A 22,900-nucleotide genomic window follows, 5' to 3' on the forward strand; every position below is an offset into this window, starting at 1 on the left:
AGAGGAACCTGGACGCTGTGGAACCCTCCAGGGTCCACCTTTCAAAATAAAAGTTCTCCGGTGTTCTCGGGACTGCTGACCTCTGGTCGACCCCGTTCTAGCGTTCCGCCGCCGGCTGGTCTGGGTTTGTTCGGTTCTGGTCCCGGCTGGCGCGGCGGTCGAGGTTTTATTTTGAAAAGCTGCTTGTGGAGCAGGAAGTGGACTGACCCTGTGGCTCCGCCCCCAGGAGGAGGCGGCCATGCAGAGCTGCGGATACTCCTGCTCCCCGCTCAACGTGGTCGACCTCATCGTGGACATCATGTTCATCATCGACATCCTCATCAACTTCAGGTCCACACACACACACACACGCACCGCAGAACACACACAGAGCTGGTTTTCCTGGTCTGGGCTTCTGATTGGTCCTCAGCTCTGGACCAATCAGATTGCGTCAGAAAAACCTTTGTTTATTTGTTTGTTGTTTATATTTTCATGAAACCAAACAAACAACAGGGAGCCAGTTCTAATGAGACGTTCTGGAGCAAAACTCAGAGAACTGTTGCATCATGGGTGTTTTTCCTGCGTGGCTTTGAGGCTGATGCTAGTTAGCTAGCTGTCATGGCGGTGGAATGATTCCGTTAGCTTCCTGAACCTGAACGTGGTGATGAAAGGTTCCGGTTCTCGGTGGATCTGGTTCTGACGAGAACCCTGGGTTCCGGTTCCCTCCCTCAGGACGACCTACGTCAACTCCAACGACGAGGTGGTGAGCCACCCCGTGCGCATCGCCGTGCACTACTTCAAGGGCTGGTTCCTCATCGACATGGTGGCCGCCATCCCCTTCGACCTGCTGATCTACCGCAACGGAGAGGAGGTGGGTTCCACGTCCGGGTTCCACGTCCGGGTTCCACGTCCGGGTTCCACGTCCGGGTTCCACGTCCGGGTTCCACGCGACACGTTCCCACGTCAGCATCCACCGTCTCCATGACGAGGCTGACTTCATGATCCAGCCTTTCTGCTGGATGGATGAAGGATAGGTGGATGAATGGATGGATGATGGGTGGATGGATGATGGATCCTCCTCTCCTTTGTCCGTCCTCTGCAGTGTTCTCTTCCTGTTCTGGGTTTGGAGGTTCTGGTTCGGTTCCTTTAGCTCCTTTAGAACATCTGTGTGTGTGTGTGTGTGTGTGTGTGTGTGTGTGTGTGTGTGTGTGTGTGTGTGTGTGTGTGTGTGTGTGTGTGTGTGTGTGCAGACCACCACGCTGATCGGCCTGCTGAAGACGGCCCGCCTGCTGCGTCTGGTCCGGGTGGCCCGGAAGCTGGACCGCTACTCGGAGTACGGCGCCGCCGTGCTCTTCCTGCTCATGTGCACCTTCGCCCTGATCGCCCACTGGCTGGCCTGCATCTGGTAGGAGGAGCGCCGGGGCGGGGGCGGGGCCGGCGGCGGCGGACCCCGCCCCCTGACGGGTTCTCTCTGGGTCTGCAGGTACGCCATCGGGAACGTGGAGCGGAACGGCTCCATCGGCTGGCTTCACACTCTGGGGGACCAGCTGGGGAAACACTACAACGACTCTGTCCAAGGTACTGAACCCAGCTGCAGGCCGGGGTCCAGACCGACCGGGGTCCAGACCGACCGGGGTCCAGACCGACCGGGGTCCAGACCGACCGGGGTCCAGACCGACCGGGGTCCAGACCGACCGGGGTCCAGACCGACCGGGGTCCAGACCGACCCCGACCGACCGGGGTCCAGACCGACTGGGGTCCAGACCGACCGGGGTCCAGACCGACCGGGGTCCAGACCGACCGGGGTCCAGACCGACCCCGACCGACCGGGGTCCAGACCGACCGGGGTCCAGACCGACCGGGGTCCAGACCGACCGGGGTCCAGACCGACCGGGGTCCAGCTGATGTAATGTTCTAGAGACGCACTGACACCACTTCTTAAAGGACCAGGACCAGAACTGACTCAGGTTCTCACTTCTAATCGAGTTAATCTCAATTAATTCATGTAGGGCTGCTTCTAAAATGTGGTTAATCTCAGAAGTGAGATTAAAATGAACAAACAGAACCCAGACTGTTGTGTTGTTGTACTCATCTTACGTTCAGGTTAATGAAGTTACTGAGTTAATTAGATTACTGTTTTTAGTCATGACAGACAGACGGACCGGCGTTCCTTTGAGCACCTCAACTTTTACCTGTTGATGGTTCAAATTCCACAACATCAAACTGGTTACTGGTGTCTTCAGTGAGACGTTTAACAACAAGGAGTTTTTACACAATAAATTGGTGATTTTGTGTTGATTACAAATTATACAATTAATTGTGATTAATCACAGACAGACGTGTGATTAATTGTGATTAATCACATTATTTTTCCCTGGACTCCACCTTCAGCTACTGGCTTAAAGGAGCCTGTCATGTTCAGCCAAACACAGACGTTCAAAACGACTCCACAGCTCTCCACTCATGTTTACCCCGGAATCTTTATGTCTTTATGTTGACGAGGGTTAAATGCTACCCCTCTTTGCCCCCCCCCAGGCTCAGGACCCTCCATCAAGGATAAGTACGTGACGGCGCTGTACTTCACCTTCAGCAGCCTGACCAGCGTGGGCTTCGGCAACGTTTCCCCCAACACCAACTCGGAGAAGATCTTCTCCATCTGCGTCATGCTCATAGGCTGTAAGTCAGAGGTCAGAGGTCACGGCCCTGAGGACTGATAGAAAAACAAGAGATGATCAAACAGGAAACAAGAAGCAGAGTTTGCATTTCATGTCTTTTCAGTCAGACTGTGTTTTTTCTCCAGTCGTTCTGAAGGATTCAGCCTGAAAGATTTACTTCGTTACAACAACAGAAACAGACGTTTAACATCCGCCTGACGCTGATCAGCCGGACTGCAGCCAGCTGAGTGAAACCAGCAGATCAGAGATCTGGAAACCTTTCTGTTCTCACACACACACACACACACACACACACACACACACACACACACACACACACACACACACACACACACTTCTAAACCTCGCCGAGTCAAACTTGACCTTGACCGGTTCTCCCTCACTCCGGTGTTTCGGTTCTCCTCCTCTCTGAGTGAGAACTCTAACTCTGGTTCCTTCATGTCCACATTTGTCCTCCAACATCTGGACAGAAGACACGTGGTTGTTTCAGAGCAGAGCTGGATTTCCCCAGCGTCCCTGAACGCCTCGCGTCTCACCCTCTGGCTGGTCGTCTTGTTGATGGAGCCGGAGAATTCCAGAGGATTTTTTGCTTTGTGCCTGCCAGCGGCTGACAGCAGTGTGTGTTTGTGTTTGAATAAACTCTCCATCTGCACTGTGAGCTCCGAGCTGAGATCGGCCATGACAGAGGCTGCAGCTGTGCGTCGCCATGGAGACCAGCTGCACTCAGCAGGCGTGTGTGTGTGTGTCGCCATAGAGACCAGCTGCACTCAGCAGGTGTGTGTGTCGCCATGGAGACCAGCTGCACTCAGCAGGCGTGTGTGTTGCCATGGAGACCAGCTGCACTCAGCAGGTGTGTGTGTCACCATGGAGACCAGCTGCACTCAGCAGGTGTGTGTGTGTGTTGCCTTGGACACCAGCTGCACTCAGCAGGCGTGTGTGTGTGTTGCCATGGAGACCAGCTGCACTCAGCAGGCGTGTGTGTTGCCATGGAGACCAGCTGCACTCAGCAGGTGTGTGTGTCGCCATGGAGACCAGCTGCACTCAGCAGGCGTGTGTGTTGCCATGGAGACCAGCTGCACTCAGCAGGTGTGTGTGTGTGTCGCCATGGAGACCAGCTGCACTCAGCAGGCGTGTGTGTTGCCATGGAGACCAGCTGCACTCAGCAGGTGTGTGTGTGTGTCGCCATGGAGACCAGCTGCACTCAGCAGGCGTGTGTGTCGCCATGGAGACCAGCTGCACTCAGCAGGCGTGTGTGTCGCCATGGAGACCAGCTGCACTCAGCAGGTGTGTGTGTGTGTCGCCATGGAGACCAGCTGCACTCAGCAGGCGTGTGTATGTGTGTGTTTTCCATCCAGTTTGCATGGTGGAAGAAATGTCGTTTCTCGAAACAAAGAGGTGAAATTAAAAAAACAAAAAAAAACATTCACTGTGAGCGTCAGAAGCCTTTCATGAATCCATCCTGAGGTTTCCTGTCTGTGGGATCATCCATTCATCCACAGCCAGTTTGTAAAAAAGTGTGAACGTCTGGATTCAGGAGAAAATCTCTTAATCTGAATCTCTTAATGCATCGGAGCAGATGGAGAACATTCTGCACTCTCTTCAAACAAATGCATCTGGAGAGAGAACCGTCTGAGACAGAGACGAACTGAAAGCATCGGGAGAATCCCGAGGAGTGTAGCTACGTTTTGATGTATAAATTCTGAAGATTGAGGCAGAAATGTGGCCGTGGGGACGAGAGAAGAATGTTTGTGGGGTTTAAATGGAGAGGATCTTCAATACACTCCCATTATAAACTCCAAAAGGCTGAAATTCTCTCCACACTTTAAAGCTCAGTTTAAATCTGGTAGAAGAACCTGAAATGAGGTTTTCACGTCTGGAGGACAAAAAATACAGCGTTTTGATATTTTAATAACGTCTCTACATGAAAGTATGGCAAGGCACGACGGACTTGTTGGAGGATGATTTTTTTCATTTTCTTCAGCCGGCCCTCATCCAGAACACATGGGACCAAAGTTCCTGGTTTGTGGGAATTTTCTCTGAATTCTTTTGCCGGAACGCTGAGGAAAGTCTCTAAACACTCGTGTTGATGTAGTGCTGCTCCAAACGGTGTGTCGGCCCTGGAGGACGGCCTGCTGGGACAGTCGGATGTGGCGGACACTGTGACCGGTGTTGCTTTGAGCCTGACGGCCCGACGGTCTGACTGTCTCCGGTTCGCTCGTCTTGCTGACAGACTCTCGCTCGTTTTTACAGCTGTGAAGGATTCGTGAAGTTCACTCATTCGTCTGAACAGTTTGTCCTCTGTCTCACACACACACACACACACACACACACACACACACACACACGGTTCTCTCAGACGGTGATGTGGTCTGACGGGACGTTGAGGGTTGAGCAGCATCCGACTCGACAACGAGACAAAACAACGGCGCTAAACGACGCTGCGACCTTTAAGATCAGTCCAACGTCCCGAGTGAGGACAGAGGAGTGAGGACAGGACAGAGGACAGAGGAGTGAGGACAGGACAGAGGACAGAGGAGTGAGGACAGGACAGAGGACAGAGGAGTGAGGACAGGGGACAGAGGACTCCCTTTAAGCTGCCTTCACAGTGAAGCACGTTGAGAGAGGAAGCGTCTGTCAGACCCAGGCTGACCTCTGACCTCTGACCCCCCCCAGCCCTGATGTACGCCAGCATCTTCGGCAACGTGTCGGCCATCATCCAGCGGCTGTACTCCGGCACGGCGCGCTACCACACCCAGATGCTGCGGGTCCGAGAGTTCATCCGCTTCCACCAGATCCCCAACCCGCTGCGCCAGAGGCTGGAGGAGTACTTCCAGCACGCCTGGTCCTACACCAACGGCATCGACATGAACGCCGTGAGCACACACACACACACACACACACACACACACACACACACACCAACGGCATCGACATGAACGCCGTGAGCACACACACACACACACACACCAACGGCATCGACATGAACGCCGTGAGCACACACACACACACACACACACACACACACACACACACACACACACACACACACACACACACACCAACGGCATCGACATGAACGCCGTGAGCACACACACACACACACACACACACACACACACACACACACACCAACGGCATCGACATGAACGCCGTGAGCACACACACACACACACACCAACGGCATCGACATGAACGCCGTGAGCACACACACACACACACACACACACACACACACACACACACACACACACACACACCAACGGCATCGACATGAACGCCGTGAGCACACACACACACACACACACACACACACACACACACCAACGGCATCGACATGAACGCCGTGAGCACACACACACACACACACACACACACACACACACACACACACACACACACCAGCGGCATCGACATGAACGTTACCGAAGCTAAACACTTTCCGAAGGCAAGGAGGTGAATGGAGGAGCGGCGGGCGGCGGGCGGCGGGCGACCAGTACCAGGAAGTGAAAGTGAGCCACAGGAAGCCATGTGGCTGTTTTCAGGATCAGAATTTACCCAGACCGGCAGGAGCTCAGTGGGTTCACTGGCAAGGGCTAATGCTACATGCTAAAGCGTTTCAGGCTAACACGCCACAGATGCTACATGCTACATGCTACATGCTACATGCTACATCCATAGGCGGGGATCATTAAAGCCAGTAAAGGTTGTGTTTTTATTCATCATTCCTCCTCTCCTCCGTCTCTCCTCCCCCTCTCCTCCCTCGTTCTGACCCCCCCCCCCCCCCCCCCAGGTCCTGAAGGGCTTCCCCGAGTGTCTGCAGGCGGACATCTGCCTCCACCTGAACCGCACGCTGCTGCAGAACTGCAAGGCCTTCAAAGGCTCCACCAAGGGCTGCCTGCGGGCGCTGGCCATGAAGTTCAAGACCACCCACGCCCCGCCCGGCGACACGCTGGTGCACGCCGGCGACGTGCTCACCGCCGTCTACTTCATCTCTCGCGGCTCCATCGAGATCCTGCGGGGCGACGTGGTGGTCGCCATCCTGGGTGAGCCAGGACAGGGACCGGTTCTCCCTGGAGAACCTCCAGAAAGAACAATCTGATGGAACGGAAGAGGGTGGAGAACCGCACCCTGAGGAACTCCTCCACCCGGAGACATGGAGAGAACCTCAGCTTTTCATTAACAGAGAGAACCTGCAGTGGAACCAGGCCTCCATGGTTAGAACAGGCTGGGAGGGGTGAGGACTGCAGAACCAGGGTCAGAGGAGGAGAACCCTGCAGAACCAGGGTCAGGGGAGGAGAACCTGCAGAACCAGGGTCAGAGGAGGAGAACCTGCAGAACCAGGGTCAGAGGAGAACCCTGCAGAACCAGGGTCAGAGGAGGAGAACCCTGCAGAACCAGGGTCAGAGGAGGAGAACCTGCAGAACCAGGGTCAGAGGAGGAGAACCTGCAGAACCAGGGTCAGAGGAGAACCCTGCAGAACCAGGGTCAGAGGAGGAGAACCCTGCAGAACCAGGGTCAGAGGAGAACCCTGCAGAACCAGGGTCAGAGGAGGAGAACCCTGCAGAACCAGGGTCAGAGGAGGAGAACCCTGCAGAACCAGGGTCAGAGGAGGAGAACCCTGCAGAACCAGGGTCAGAGGAGGAGAACCCTGCAGAACCAGGCTCAGAGGAGGAGAACCTGCAGAACCAGGGTCAGGAGGAGAACCCTGCAGAACCAGGGTCAGAGGAGGAGAACCCTGCAGAACCAGGGTCAGGGGGAGGAGAACAGAAAGAAAAGTCAGATTTTGAAAAGACAGTGCCGAGTTTGAAACCCGAGCGTCTGTTCCTGTCTGCGTTTGCTCAGAAGTGTTCTGACTCAGGTTCTGCGTCTTGTTCTCCAGGGAAGAACGACATCTTCGGAGAACCCATCAACCTGTACGCCCGGCCGGGGAAGTCCAACGCCGACGTGCGCGCGCTCACCTACTGCGACCTGCACAAGATCCTGAGGGAGGACGTTCTGGAGGTTCTCGACATGTACCCCGAGTTCGCAGACCACTTCTGGAGCAACCTGGAGATCACCTTCAACCTGAGAGACGTCAGTGGAACCCTCACCCTGCAGAACCCTGCAGAACACAGAACCCTCACCCTGCAGAACCCTCACCCTGCAGAACCCTCACACCGCAGAACCCTGCAGAACACAGAACCCTCACCCTGCAGAACCCTCACCCTGCAGAACCCTGCAGAACACAGAACCCTCACCCTGCAGAACCCTGCAGAACACAGAACCCTCACCCTGCAGAACCCTCACCCTGCAGAACCCTCACCCTGCAGAACCCTGCAGAACACAGAACCCTCACCCTGCAGAACCCTGCGAAACACAGAACCCTCACCCTGCAGAACCCTCACACTGCAGAACCCTGCAGAACACAGAACACTCACACCGCAGAACCCTGCAGAACACAGAACCCTCACACTGCAGAACCCTCACACTGCAGAACCCTGCAGAACACAGAACCCTCACCCTGCAGAACCCTGCAGAGGACAGAACCTTCACCCCACAGAACCGTTCTGACTGCAGGAGAACGTCTCCGGTTCTCCTCCGGTTCTAGTGTCTCATTAAATATTCATATTGAAATTATTCACTGTTTAAGACAAATATCAGTCGTGTTGCTGGTGATCATCCATCCATCATCCAACCACCTGCCATCCATCCATCATCCATTCACAATCCAACCACCATCCAACCACCATCCATTCACCCATTATCCACCCATCATCCATCCATCCATCATCCATCCATCCATCGATCTATCATCCAACATCATCATCCACCCATCATCCAATCACTATCCATTCACCCATCATCCAGCCATCATCAACCATTCATCCATCATCCATCCATCCACTGATCATCTGACCATCCATCCATCCATCCATCCATCCATCATCACCATCCCCCCTCCCCCCTCCCAGTCCTGAGTTGTCCTCAGACCATCCAGTCCACTGTTCAGACTCATCCTGGACTTGGTTCTGTAGTTTGAACCCTAAAGTTCCGTTTGCTCCTTTCAGACCAACATGATCCCCGGTTCTCCGAGCAGCGACGACTCCACCGGCGGAGGATTCAACAAGCTCCGCAGGCGCAAGTTATCCTTCAGGAGGCGCACTGAGAAAGGTACCCGGTCTGATCCCGGCCCGGGTCTCTCCTGAGACGTTCTGGAAGTGTCTTTGTTTTGGGTTTGTGAGAACATGAGAACATCAGCACTCTGATCTTCTGAGTTCTCCTGGTCTTCCCTGGATCTCCTGGTTCTGGTCTTTGACCCGCAGCTGTCTTTCAGATCGTCCCTCGTTTCGTCTTAACTCCTAACTCACGTTTGTTTTTAACATTCTATAAGTTCCCCGTTCCACCGGAGCTCGCTTCAGGTTCCGTCTGCACCTTTTAAGTTAAAAAGCATCGTTTGTGTTTTCAAAAAGTTTCCAGTTTATACGGCAATGTTTTGAAAAGTCTGTTTCCATGGAAATGGAAGCTTCTGGCAGTGGCCCTCCAGTGTCGGGGTTCCGGGTCGGTGGAGAACCTCCTGCCGGTGTTCAGGTTCTGCTCTCTCTGTCCAGACGACGCCGACGCCGGAGAAATCAAGAAGTCCCAGAAGTCCGTGCGGCGGCGGCAGCGTGAGAAGCAGGACGGGGGGTCCAGGAAGCGCTGGGGGGCCCGGCGCAGCTCGGTGTCTTCGCACTCCAGCGGAGACGAGGTAGGGCCGCACCGATACCGACACCGATACCGGCACCGGCACCGATACCGGCACCGGCACCGATACCGGTATCGGCGCTGAAACTGGAACCAAAACAGCACCAATACCGGTGGCCGCCATCTGACCGCCTGTCTCCGCCCACAGGGGGACGGCCCCGCGGTGACCGGCCTGGCCCCCCCGCCGGTCCCGCACGATGGCCCACCGGCCCAGGCCTCGGCCGGGAGCCTCAGCGAGAACACCGAGGGCGAGTCAGACCCCAAGACTGGCAACACCTGCAACGCCCTGTCAGGTAAAGCCCCGGACCGGGACCCCCCCCCCCCCCCCCTCTGCCGGCGCCCCGCTCACCCCCCCCCCCTCTCCTCGCCAGGCGCCTTCTCCGGAGTCTCCAACATCTTCAGCTTCTGGGGCGAGAGGGGGGCGGGGCAGTACCGGGAGGTGCCCCGCTGCAGCCCGGCGTCGCCGCCGGCCCTCGGCACGCCGCTGCACGGCCTGAGCCGCCAGCAGCGCGGACAGCTGGACGCCCGCCTGGACCTGCTGCAGAAGCAGCTCAACAGGTAGGAACCGGGGAACCGGAACCGGGAGAACCGGAACCGTTCAGCAAGAAGCCCAGGCCGCCTGCTGGCCTCTGGTTCAGAGGAGCTGCTGCCCCCTGCTGGTGGCTGCTGGCTGGAGCACTGACTGGCCACTAACACCTCATGCACACTGGATCCGGTATGGCTCCGGTCCGTCTCCGGTCCATCTCCGGTCTGGCTCTGGTCCAGCTCTGGTCCGGCTCTGGTCCGTCTCCGGTCTGGCTCTGGTCCGGCTCTGGTCCGGCTCCGGTCCGTCTCTGGTCCATCTCCGGTCTGGCTCTGGTCTGGCTCTGGTCCAGCTCTGGTTCGGCTGCGGTCTGGCTCTGGTCCGGCTCTGGTCCGGCTCTGGTCCGGTACACCGCAGCACTGTGATTCACACCACCTGCAGTGTCTCTGCAGTCCGCTGGAGAAGGTTGCCAGATCTGTCGTTATCCCCCGTAGACAATATGAAACCCGTTTTACTCAACAGAAAGCAGCCCAACCCGCCGTCTCGGATGAGAATGCACGTTAAAACCATATTTGTATGATAAAAAAACACGTCATCAACACAATCATTTCATCAACCCCTCCGACGTGTTCAAAAAAGACGCTTGATTTGGCAGAAACCCGCCCAATCTGGCAACACGGAGCTGCTCCGGTCACAGAGCTGTTTTGAGCCATTTTGGAGTCATTTGACTTTCCTGCAGTGACGAAGTACAAAACCGTTCATTCTTCTAAAGCTATAATGACTACATCACATTGTTTGTTCTGTTTTATACCAGAAGAAGTAAAAAAAATAACACGAAAAACACGACACAGATGTTATTTTGAAGTCACTTATTTTGGAACACGTATCGCGTTTCCTTCCGACACCCGACTTGCTTCTGTCTGGATTGACGCGGTAGGGCTGCGGCATCCGGAAAAACAGGATCCCTGCGGAAAGAGACCGGAGCTCCGCAGAGTCTCCGGAGCCGGACTGGAGCCAGTGTGCATCTCCATTCATGCTGCTGCCATCTGGTGGCCAAAGTATGTCATTACAACTGAATCTGTGCAGCAAAACACATTTTTCAGAAATGAATTTAAGGGCCATATGGAGCGGGCCGCCAGTTGCCCATCCCTGGTTTACAGTATAGTAACATATCAGGAACAGCAGTAGCAGCAGCAGTAGTAGTAGTAGCAGTTTGCTGCTGGTGGTTTGTGTTCTCACTTCCTGTACCATCAGAGGAACTGCTCTCTGGAGTTCAGCCTCTGGCTGTTCTGCGCCTTCAGCACCACGGACAGCGTTCCACATGACGGTGTTTACAGCGGTGGTTCTTTAAAGGAACCAAGCAGCAGCAGGGTGTGAACAGAGACTCACACTGAGAGAACACTCAGATTTTCTTGTCCTTCCCCCCCGCAGGCTGGAGAGCCGCATGTCCACCGACATCGGGGTGATCATGCAGCTGCTGCAGCGGCAGATGGCGCTGGTTCCTCCGGCCTACAGCGCCGTGTCCCCGCCGCCTCAGGTAACTCCGCCCCCGCCTCCACCCCCACCCCCGCCACCATTCTTTTTCCAGGCATTCATCGGACACGGAAAAGCTTTTAACCTGGGAGGATTCTCTGGGCTGAGGATGAAATATGGATAAAAACGGAGAGAAGTGAAGTCTGAATGTTTCAAATGAAGATGGAGGACGAGCTGGGAGGACGAGCGGGGAGGACGAGCCGGGAGGACGAGCCGGGAGGACGAGCCGGGAGGACGAGCGGCGAGGACGAGCCGGGAGGACGAGCGGCGAGGACGAGCCGGGAGGACGAGCCGGGAGGACGAGCCAGGAGGACGAGCGGCGAGGACGAGCCGGGAGAAACTCCTGAAGACGGAATCAGACAGTCGGAGACACCACTGGGTCCATGGTGTCCATCCATCTCACTGCTGAATCAAGTCCCACAGTCTGAACTGTAACGTTACGAGTGTTGATCCGTCCAATCAGGAAAGGTTCCAGAGCTGCTGATGGTCAGTCGGTCTCCGTCCAGATCCACGGGACAGACTGAGGCCCGGAGGACGAGGTCAGAGGTCACTGGAGTTCTCACCGCTTCAGGAACGGTTTGTTCCCCAGGAACCCACAAAGTGTCCAAACAGACGTCGCAGCGGGGACAGGCTGACCCGGTGGACCGGTCAAACAGCAGGACCGCACCTGGAATCGGACCGGAGTCCAGAACAGCTCCGTCTGGGTCTGGTTTCAAACCGCAGCACCAGCAGCAGGCAGCGGATCCGCCGGACGTCTCCAGAAGCTTTTCTGTGGATCCCAAACCGGCCTATCAGAAGCCGGTCCGGTTCTATGATCATCAGTGGAGACAGGTCTGGATTCAGGACTTTAACGGTACCGACCGGACTCTGTCGGTTCTACGGAGTTCCGATTCATGTAAAGTCAAACGGTCCCTGAACGCCTCCTGGTGACTGAGGCAGTGGAAGAGTTGGGGATTTTCCCAGCCGGACATGAACGCACCGCTGTAGAAACACAAGCAGCTCGGCTGACAGGAAGCTCCAAATCGCAGCTCCACTTCAAAATAAGATGCAGAGTTCGCTGTGTGGCGGGAAAACTTCTGATCTGGAAGCTCCTGGTTCAGAACCAGATGTTCCTGCAGGCTGAAGAGATCTACGGCTACAGCTGTTAGCATGCTAGCATCTGAGCATCGATTAGCACAGTTAGCATCCGTTAGCCATTCGTTGTCTGCAGCTAGCGACAAATTAGCATTTATCACCACATAAACACTCGAAAGGACTGAAAACTGGTACCGTAGAGCACCGGTACCGGGTGTTGGTACCGGATCAGTTCAGGTGTGAACGGTACCGTCCCGGACCGTGAATGACAGCATGTTTTTCTCCTGCAGGTCTCACCGTACCCCGGCCCAGGTCCGGGTCCAGGTCCAGGTCCGGGTCCAGGGGACAAAGCGGCTCCACCCGGTCCTCCTCTGGACTCAGACAGTCTGGTGTCTCTGTCACAGGTGAAACGGTGTTTCTTCAATCTGAAGTCCGGTCAGCCGTAACGACTGTAGCTTCACCGTCGTCCAGCAGACTCCGCCTTCTTCTTCTTCTGGGTGTACTAAAATGCCGTCACACTGCCGCCCTGTTTACCCATTGTTGTCTCATACCCCGTCTCCATGGCAACGACTTCAAGTGAAAATGCTAATGTTTTGGTTCATCTCCATGACGACGCTGCTCGGAGCCTCTGCAAACAGAGCTGTTTGGAAATGGTTCCCAAGGTGGAACTTTTTGAAAACGCTCCGACTCTTTCGTCGTGCAAACACTCGGGGCCCGTCTCCTTGGAGACGGCAGAAACACTCTAGATGGACGATAACAAACATGGCGGCCTCCAGAGCGCCGTGACTCCCAGTCTGCATCATCGTCTATTGTAAACAAAAAGACTTTTCAGACTGTCGTCATGGAAACGGGAAGTGATGCGTTGTCATTTCAGACATTGCCGTGGAAACAGGAAGCAATGCGTCGTCACTCGAGACGTTGCCGTGGAAACAGGAAGCGATGCTTCGTCACTCGAGACGTTGCCGTGGAAACGGGAAGCAATGCGTCGTCACTCGAGACGTTGCCGTGGAAACGGGAAGCAATGCGTCGTCACTCGAGACGTTGCCGTGGAAACGGCAGCATAACCCTCCACTACCATTCTGCTTCTTCTCCTGCAGATCTTGGCCTCACAGGACCTGGACTCCCAGGACCCCCCTCTGGGGGCCCCCAGGCAGGTTGAGCTGGGCCCCTCTGGAGTGGACTGCCTGGGCCAGCACCTGGACCTGGACCTGGACCTGGATCTGGGGCTGGGGTCCGGGACCGGGGTCCTCCCCGGGGCGGCTGCGGGTTCAGGTCCAGGTTTAGAGTTGGGGGGCGGGGCCGGGGTGCTGAGTTTAGGTTTAGGCTTTGGTTCGGGGTTGAGCTTAGGGGGCGGGGCCGGGCCGACCGCTGCCGCCGCCGCACCAGGGGAATCGAACCCGGACTCTGACGCCCAGAGGCGGCTGTCGCTCCAAGAAGCACAGACGCCTCTGGACTCACGGACACCGCAGAGACACCGGTCCGACCCGGGAGGCAGCTAAGACCAGGTGGAGCCCGGAGGAGAGGAGAGGGAGGCGAGGCAGAGCTGCTCCCCTCCGCCCGGCCGCTGGACCCCCACCCAACCGCTGGACCCCCGCCCCGCTGCCGGACCCCGCCCAGCTGTCGAACCTCCGACGAGCTGCCGGACCCCCGCCCGGCCGCCGGACCCCCGCCCAGCCGCTGGACTTCCACCCGTCCCTTATCCTCGCCGTCTGGGTGGAGGTCTGCGGCGCTACGACCTTTAACCAAAACCGCGGGGGCTCTGCCTCCCCCACCCACCTCCACCTGCCTCTCTACTCGAACTCCTGCTGACTTGCAGACGAATCCCTTTACTGCTGTTTCGGTGTTGGACGACTGACGGGACGGGGACGGGTAGCGGAGACAACACTGAGCAGAGCCATGAACCAGTAGCCATGTCCGTCTTGCACTGAACTGATTCTGACTGTCCTCTTCGTCCGCGGCGCTTCCGATAAACTCAGACTGGCTGGAGGTGGAGTTAGCTGGCCTAACAGGCGTCCTGCCGTCCTCCGTCTTTCATTGGTTCCTTCCCTTTGTCCCCGGCCGACGCCCCGCCCCTCGGGAGGCGGAGCTCCTCACCCTCACAAGAGCACACTGGACTGGCCGGGCCGCACCTCAGGAGGGGGGGTTGGGGGGTGTGTGGGGGGGGGTATAAAGCCATTCTCTATGAACATATCAGCTGAAAGAAAACGCAGAATTGACGGCGGCGCCACCAAGTGGTGAGCTGACAAACGAGTTTCCCCCCCAGAACAGAGCACCAACCACAAAACCCAAAGAGACACCATCTAGTCCGGGTTTGCAGCAGCAGGAAGAAACCCCCCCGGTCTGGAAACCCCCCGAGCCCGCCACTCTGGAACCCCCTCCTAAAACCCTCCAGTCTAGAACCCCCCCCCCCCCCCCAGCCCGCCGTGTCCTCCTCCTCCATCATGGTTGAATTTTGCTACCTCAGATTTCACTGGTCTTGACCTCCTCCGTTGTCCACCCCCTCCCTTACCCCCACTCCCACCCAAACCCCGCCCACATCGCCTCCCCGTGTACATAAGAGTTTGCGATGCGTTGATATTAATACATAAGTTACAAGTTTGCTCGTTTACAAATGACCAGCCGAATGCGCCATTATTCTCTGTACAGAACAATATGCAACACTGGCAGGAGGGGGGCTGTGTGTGTGTGTGTGTGTGTGTGTGTGTGTGTGTGTGTGTGTGTGTGTGTGTGTGTGTGTGTGTGTGTGTGTGTGTGTGTGTGTGTGTGATTCAGTCTGCGGAGCTTGGCTGCACTGAGGTTTGCTGGATGGATTTTTCTGTGTTTTTCTGAATGTTTGGCTCCGTCGGTCCCTGAACTCCAGGCTCAGCACAAACCCTTTACGGCGCCGCGGCCAGGGAGCGCCGCGGCCAGGGAGCGCCGGCGCCGCGGCCAGGGAGCGCCGCGGCCAGGGAGCGCCGGCGCCGCGGCCAGGGAGCGCCGGCGCCGGGAATTTTCACCCTTTTCGTGCTGTTTCAGAACCTTTATAAAGAAGTTTTCACTGAATATATCAAGGAACCAGGTCGGGGTCGGGTCGTGGTTCCTCTGAGGCGTTCCACTTCCTGTGGCGTTGAGGACGTACAGAAACATCAACATCCGTTCATTTCAGGCCCCGTTTCTCGGAGAACCCACCACAGTTTCACCTTCACACAATGATGTTCTGAATGGCGTCCGTTTCCACGGCAACAGGAGAAACGCTGAACAGAAGGAGCTAGCATGCGGCGCCGTAGCCGTCTGTCACGACGGCCGCCATCGCTGTTTGTTGTCCAGAGCATCAGCAGCGCAGCGAGGTGAATCAGAGCATTTTACAAAAGTTCTAGCTCGGGAGTCGTTTCCAGAAGTTGTGTTTTTGGCGACGGCGACGGCCTGTTGTCATGGAAACGGGCCGTCGGTGCCTGGCGCTCAAGCACAAAGTGTTCAGGCAGGAACCTGAACTTTTCTCTAAGGTTCGTCTTTCCAGGTTCTTGATGAAGCGTCTGCTTCGACTCTCAGAACATCCAGCCTCATGTGAAGAAGATCCTGAGAACCGGAACCGGTTCTGGTGAAAACCCTTTGACCGACTAGAGGAACAGAAGACTACGGTTCAGGTTCCACAGCTCCCGGAGGAGGGACGGTGGTTTTTGCTGTGTTTATCCAGGTTCAACAGAGGAAGAACATCTCTGGAGGAGGGTTGTCTCTCAGGTCCTGATCCTGATCGGGTTCTCTCTTCAGTACTTGTTATTGGGGCGGTTCTCTCCGAGGTACTTGTTACTCTGGTGGTTCTCTCTGAGGTACTGATGTTTTTCCCATGGTTCTCTCGGTACACACTGAAATCCAGTAAACCTCCAGAGGGACGGTTGGAACAGAACCGGACCCTCTTCCAGACCCTTCGAGTTCTCCTGGTCCCTGAACACTGGTCCATGTCCTTCTCGTCTTCCTTGTCCCGTAGCGACTCGCCGCTGTCCTCTTCGTCTCCGTCCCTTTCTGTCCCGGTCAGACGCCTCGCTCATGTTTAACCTGAAGCAGGGTTTCAAACGTATGGCCCTCGGTCCCATGGAGGACCTGACAGAGAGAGAAAAGTTTTAGAAATCTGTTCTCAATTTGAAAGAGAGATTATCATTCCTATTTTTTTTACCAAGTACCCGGCACTGCTGGGGTTCTCGGTCTGAAGTCGAACCGCCACTGAGGACTGAAGAACCGATGGATTCAGGAAGCGCTGCTGACTTTAATCCTCCTGAGAACCCGCAGACGTTCTGTCAGCTCCCCTCCCGACACCTCGGTCAGATGAGAGCCTTCCAGAGTCTGGACTTTACCCACAATCCTTAGGGGCGGCAGAGCAGGAGCAGCTTTTGTTTTAATGTCTTTTTTTTTTTATTACAGATATAGTTTGAGAAGGTGAAAGACCAGCTGGCGTCTGCAGACTGTCTTCCCTCCTCCAGAAAGTTGCATTTTTCATCAGTTATGGAACCCAGGAGTTTTCAAAAAGCCCACTCTTTCAAAAAGCTGCTTCATCCTTTAAACGGATGGTTTTCTCCTGAAAGCGTTGTCGTCTGAGCCGGTTCACTTCGCTCACCACCTCCGCAGCCGATCACGGGACTTTATTTTGAAAAACAGTGAAAAGGGGACTCCCGGTAGCCTTAGCGACGGGGAACTCGTAGCAGTTTGAATGTTTTTGCACTTTATCGTTTCAGCCGTTACAGATTTGAGGGATCAGACGGAGAACGACTCAGGAATGTGGCGCCGCGTCCGAAAAAAACAATCCGACCGATGAGAAATGGAAAAGCAGAATTCCCTTTAGCCTCCTGCTCTGCAGACTGACGCCGTTTCCATGGACTGACTTCACTTCGCTCTTTCCTGAAGTCTCGGTTTCTTCTTCTCTTCTTCGGAGGACAGAAACTCCTCCGCCGTTCCTCAAATCCTTTCAAGAGACCTCGAGAACAAGATGTGCAGAAACAAAAATAAAATGAGAGCGGACTATACAGGCGAACACATGGATCGCTCCACCGCAGGGCTAGGATAGGCTAGGCTAGGCTAGGTGAGATTAAGCTAGGCTAGGTTAGACTAGGTGAAGCTAGGCTAGTTTAAGATAGGCTAGGTTAGGCTGTGCTAGGTGAGGTTTGGTGAAGCTAGGCTAGGATAAGATAGGTTAGGCTGGCCTTGATGAGGCTAGATGAGGCTAAGTGAAGCTAGGTTAGATTAAGCTAGGCTAGGTGAGGCTAGGCTAGGCTAGGCTACTGAAGCTATTGACACCATAACAGCAATAAAATCGGTTTATTTCTTTTGACCAATAAGAAATCCTGCTTTTCTTTCCCACCCGAATCCAGACGAAGCTGCTGCACCTTTAGCTTACAGCCTGGATGTTTCTGATCATCACTTCATCAGCAGGGAATCTTTACTCTTTCACAATAAAGACCAAATGTTGACAATTAAGAAAATGTAGGACTGTGATTTTAAAGAGATGAATATCTGTAGCACTGTGATGCTTAATTGCATCATTTTAAATTTTTACTTTTCCTCATTTTAATCCAATAATTCAACCATTATTTTCACTTCTAAACTTAATTATTATTTCCCTTAATTTAAAGTTAACCATCAGTCAGAAATATTTGGAAATATGAACTTTGTTCCACATTTCAGCTTCATTCTCAGTTCTGACTTCAACATTTTGATAATTTATTTATTTTTACATTCAAAAAATTGAATATTTTCACTTTGACTCGTTTTTAAGTTGATAATATTGACAATGTGAAAATCTTATTTATTTTTCACCTTTGAAATGTTCCTGCTTCGTCAAGTTTGCTTTAAAAGAAAGAACTTTATCCCAAAATGTGCAAAACAGTTTCTAATTTTCCCTTTTTCACCTAAATTTTATATTTTTATTCTTTTATATTAATTTTATTTTACCTTCCGTCGTTGTTTGAATTTGAATTTCTAACATTTCACCTCGATGTTTTCATGTCATTGCTCTCGTGTGTGTTTCACTCTCAGTGGCTTAAAGAGGCATTTAAAAACGTAAACATGGAGGATTAAACGCAGTAAAGAAGGTTTAAAATGAACTTTTTCTCCTCTTTTGCAGAGATTTTGCCTGAATTCAGTTTTCGTCTGTTTTTATGACTGACGGATGGAAAGGCCGACGTTCGGCCGGGTCCTGAATGCTGCTCGGCACCATATTTTCACATTAATCCTCAGAATAACTCGGTGTGATAAAACCAAACATGTCTGAGGTCAGACTCCATGTGACCCCTGACCCCTGACCCCTGACATCTGTCCTGTAAAGTTATGTTTTGTTCCTGTCATTTTGGCGTCTCGCGCTCCAAACAGTGAATCTCTCCCTGGATTCATTGATTCGAGCCCATCGGGAGCTGATGAATGAGTTTCCAAGCAGTAGCGACAGCGACAGCTGCCATCACTCTGGTTCCATGGGATCAACCGGTGACCTGGATCAGAGAGAAGTGGAACGGCTCCTCTGATGTTCGACCCCGACTCGTCCTCTCCTGCTCAGCTCTCAGGCTGGGCGCCGTTCCTCCACAGATCGGTGAGGAACCCATCTTCCTCTGGGTTCTCGGTTCTCGGTCGCCTCCCGTCCCGCGCCGGCGTTTCCTTCATGTCCCGCCGGTCACCTCTCCATTCTGAACTTTGACCTCAGAATGAGAACATGGCGGTCGCTGACTCTTCTTCTCTGACCTGCTGCGTGACGGTTGAACCACGGCGGATCTCGGTAGAACCGCTGGATTCGAGGACGCACCTCAGGGGGGGGAAGGCTGGAAGGGGGACGAGGGAACCGGTCTGTCTGCACAAAGAGAGACGGACGAGTGAGTTCTTCCCCTTCACGTTCTCTCTCTCTCTCTCTCTCACACACATACACACACACACACACACACACACACACACACACACACACACCTTCCTCTATGGCTCTTCCGTCCTGCTGAGCTTCGTCCAGTTCTGATCTGCTTTCTGTGAGTCCAGAAGGTCCGAGGGGGTTCTGGTCCCGGGGAGGGTCTGAGCACTGAGCCTGGTTTGGAGGGGTGGAGTGGGGTGGGTGGGGTTTAGGTTGGTTCTGGTTGGTTTTGGTGGGTTTAGCTGGGTTTGGGCTGGTTCTGGTTGGATTGCGTGGCTTTGGGTTAGTTTTGGTTGGTTGGGTTTGGGTTGGTTTTGGGCGGGTTCTGGTTGGGTCTGGGTGAGTGTTGCTGGTTTTAGATGGTTTGGGCTGGTTCTGGTTGGGTCTGGGTGAGTGTTGCTGGTTTTAGATGGTTTGGGCTGGTTCTGGTTGGGTCTGGGTGAGTGTTGCTAGTTTTGGATGGTTTTGGTTGGTTCTGGTTGGTTCTGGTTGGGTTTGCTTGGGTTTGGGTTGGTTCTGCTTGGCTTGGACTGCATGGTTCTGCTGGGTTCTGCTCAGCCTGGGTGGGCTCGGTACCGTTTCCAGTGGATCTGCTGGACTCCTGCCTGTACATACCGACTTTCTTGGACTGCTTGTAAAGGAATCTCCTGGCACTCGTATAGCCGCACTATGCAGGACCGACTCTTTCTTTGGCATGCTTTGAGATGCAGAAACCTATAGAGGAACTATACTGAATAATGAACACATCTGCTCTAATTTCTTATAAAATATTCACCCGAGCGAGAGAAGAGAAGCAGAGCCGTCCGTGAAGACGACGTTTAGCATCGGGCATATTTCTACTTGCATGCTGCACCGGGCGCCGCCGCCGCCGGGGCCCCGGGCTCCGGGCGGCCGGTCTCACTGTTTGCTTGCAGACTGTGTGTCGAGTGAAACACTGAATTCTTCCGGGTTGCGGGAGAGTCGTATTTATAAAGACATATAGATATTTAATATATATAGAGATATTTATCTCTCCGCTGCAGACGTAGTGATCTTAGATGATTCAGCACCACACTACAGGCGAAGCGGTGTGTGTGTGTGTGTGTGTGTGTGTGTGTGTGTGTGTGTGTGTGTGTGTGTGTGTGTGTGTGTGTGTGTGTGTGTCGGCTGGACAAAGCTGTTTTCCAAACACCGCTCGTTCCGGCTCCAGTCAGTAGGAATGTTTTTCTCGGTTCGGGAACGTGAAGAACGTGGGTTCTCCCGTGCTCCACTCTGTTAGCAATAGCATTTCTTCAATGCCGTTCTTTTTTTTCTTTTTTTTTTTCTTTTTTGCCGGAAGAGAGGAAGTGTGTTTTGAAAATAGCTGAAGTTCTTAGCGGAACGTGCACACTGGAGACGAGCGCAGGCCGGAGAACGTGGTTCTCCTGCGGGGTCTGGTTGTGTGACAGCTTCACCAACGGTTGAACTTTATAACATTTCAAAATGATTCTTTCAATAAACCTCTTTGAAAGCAGCGTTCTCCTGCGTGGCGTTTTCTGTCAGACGTGGAGCCGACCTGCTGCTACCTCTGCCTCTGGAGAACCTGGAGCTGCATCAGCACCGTCAGCACCACCAGCACCGTCAGCACCACCAGCACCACCAGCACCGACAGCATCACCAGCACCACCAGCACCACCACCAGAAGAAAGAGATCCAGCGGTGCCTTCAAGTGTCGCCTCTGAGCAGTGGAGGAGTGATTACAAAATCTGAATGTGGCTCTACAGAGTTCTCCTCCTCTGAGTCTGGTTCTGATAAGTCTCCACTAAGAAGCTCAGCTGAAGCAGAACCAGCCGGTCCAGTGTTTCCTCTGGGAGAAACAAACCTCCAGCGTTATTTTAACCGGATTAATTGTGTTTTCTGTGGATTTAATCTATTTAAAGCTGCCGACGCTCTGCCTGCTGTGAACCATTCTCACCGCCAGAGGTCGCTGCTTGGCTGCATAATGTGAAGTTCAGCCCTGAATCTCTTAAATATGAGACCAGCAGAGTAACGTGAAAGTTACTATTCTCTGACAAACACATGATGAGAAGCAAGTTCATTTGTCGACTAAAGTGGCCTAATTACTTTATAAAAAACATTGTTTTGATTAAATAGTCACAGAAAGTAGAATTCGTTTGGTTTTTCTTGAATTTTAATCCATTCCCCCCCCCCCCCCTCCCCAATAAAGTGATTTCTGACATTCCAGGGATCTGGGCGTCTTCTCGGGCTGTGGCCGCTGGAGGTCCCGGATCCCAAACCCGGTCCCAGACCCCCTCCACCCGGCCATTGGACCGGCACCGTCCCGTAAAAGGAGTCAAACTTCCTCATTGGTCGCTCTCGGTGTCCATCAAGTTGCCCTCTGTGACGTCGAGGTTGTGATTGGTCAACCTGAGCGTCAATCACGGCCGTCAGCTCATCCGATTGGACAACTCGACCGTCAGTCAGTGACGCTGCGCTGTGATTGGAGGAGAGCGGAAGTGGCTGGGCGGGCTTCCGCCGCTCCTGCGACCCGCAGAGTGCACTCTGGCTGTGGGCGGATCGCAGCGGGGACGGCGACGCTCGGAGACTCCCGACAAACTGTCAAAAAGCGGACAACTGACGGTGAGTCAGGCCGAGCCGTGCGTGTCGCGTGGCGGACCGGTGAGTGGCGAGTGCGCGCGCGCCTGTGTGTGTGAATGCGGCGCGGGCCGCACGCGGCTCGCAGGCGGCGGGAGTGAAAGGACGGTGATTTTTGGAGGAGTGATCTCAGCACGCATCACGCACGGGTGGAGGCTCGCGCTGCGTTCAGGTGCGCCTCGGAACTCCTGACGGGCCGAATGGAGGATTAAAAGCTCAGGGGCGAGAAACGCTCTCGTGTCGCGACCTGCCGCGGCGTGACGGTGGATTGTTTAGAGTTGATCTCCAGACGGAAACGTCCGCTGCCCCTCCGTCCTCTCAGAAGAAGCTGGCGTTCGGCTCACGTGCGGAGGGGAAGTTCCCTGCGGCCGTGAACGCAGCACGGGGAAGTTGCACTGTCACAGCGGGACTGAAAGTTATGCAAGACATAAACCTGCATATTTACCCCTTTTACCACCTAACAGCCACCCCGCCCGGGGCAGGAGGGCTTTATCACGTAATCTGCGAGCGTTCAGCTGTCCTCGGTAAATCCATGGTTCGATCCCGCTGCCTGTCAGAGAAGAAGAGTCCAGCGTGTTTACACGTGTGTGTTCTGCACTTTGTTATGGTGGAGAAACGCACGGATCAGCTCTGCCCAGCAAACACACTGGAGGTCAAACATGAGGCCCGAGGGCCCGGCCCGGCCCGGCCCCCCACCTGACGACAAAACAGTAACTTGACTCGTTTAATCCAGTTTTCTGTGTCAAGTCAAACTGAAGGAGTCCGGTCCAGGTTCTGAGGACTGGAAAGATCCAACAGCTCAGTACCGCAGTGGACCAGTCTGTCTCCATGGAGACGAGCCGGTCCGTCACCATGGGAACATATCAGTCTGTCACCATGGACACGAACCGGTCCGTCACCATGGAAATGAGTTGGTTTGTCACCATG

The 22,900-nt window shown here is 54.3% G+C and overlaps 2 protein-coding genes across 9 annotated transcripts in view; both read left to right on the top strand.

Moving 5' to 3' along the window:
• Window positions 1-14,612, top strand: part of kcnh2b (potassium voltage-gated channel, subfamily H (eag-related), member 2b) — a 25,488-nt gene extending 10,876 nt beyond the window's left edge. The window contains exons 3-17 of the mRNA XM_030099200.1: window positions 227-330; window positions 712-850; window positions 1,230-1,384; window positions 1,463-1,557; window positions 2,515-2,655; window positions 5,328-5,527; window positions 6,445-6,697; window positions 7,534-7,727; window positions 8,702-8,804; window positions 9,242-9,378; window positions 9,523-9,667; window positions 9,746-9,932; window positions 11,329-11,434; window positions 12,795-12,908; window positions 13,602-14,612. Of these exons, the coding sequence (XP_029955060.1) occupies window positions 227-330; window positions 712-850; window positions 1,230-1,384; window positions 1,463-1,557; window positions 2,515-2,655; window positions 5,328-5,527; window positions 6,445-6,697; window positions 7,534-7,727; window positions 8,702-8,804; window positions 9,242-9,378; window positions 9,523-9,667; window positions 9,746-9,932; window positions 11,329-11,434; window positions 12,795-12,908; window positions 13,602-14,003 (2,475 nt within the window). The 3' untranslated portion in view covers window positions 14,004-14,612. The remainder of the gene's footprint in view (window positions 1-226; window positions 331-711; window positions 851-1,229; window positions 1,385-1,462; window positions 1,558-2,514; window positions 2,656-5,327; window positions 5,528-6,444; window positions 6,698-7,533; window positions 7,728-8,701; window positions 8,805-9,241; window positions 9,379-9,522; window positions 9,668-9,745; window positions 9,933-11,328; window positions 11,435-12,794; window positions 12,909-13,601) is intronic.
• Window positions 14,613-21,879: 7,267 nt separating this feature from the next.
• LOC115394055 (microtubule-associated protein 4-like) overlaps window positions 21,880-22,900 on the top strand; it is a 64,436-nt gene continuing 63,415 nt past the window's right edge. For all 8 annotated transcript variants that reach the window (XM_030099190.1, XM_030099191.1, XM_030099195.1 and 5 more), the window contains exon 1: window positions 21,880-21,958. The gene's annotated coding sequence lies outside the window, so the exon portion shown is untranslated. The remainder of the gene's footprint in view (window positions 21,959-22,900) is intronic.

Source organism: Salarias fasciatus, chromosome 9, assembly GCF_902148845.1.
Source record: "Salarias fasciatus chromosome 9, fSalaFa1.1, whole genome shotgun sequence".
Taxonomy (NCBI): Eukaryota; Metazoa; Chordata; class Actinopteri; order Blenniiformes; family Blenniidae; genus Salarias; species Salarias fasciatus.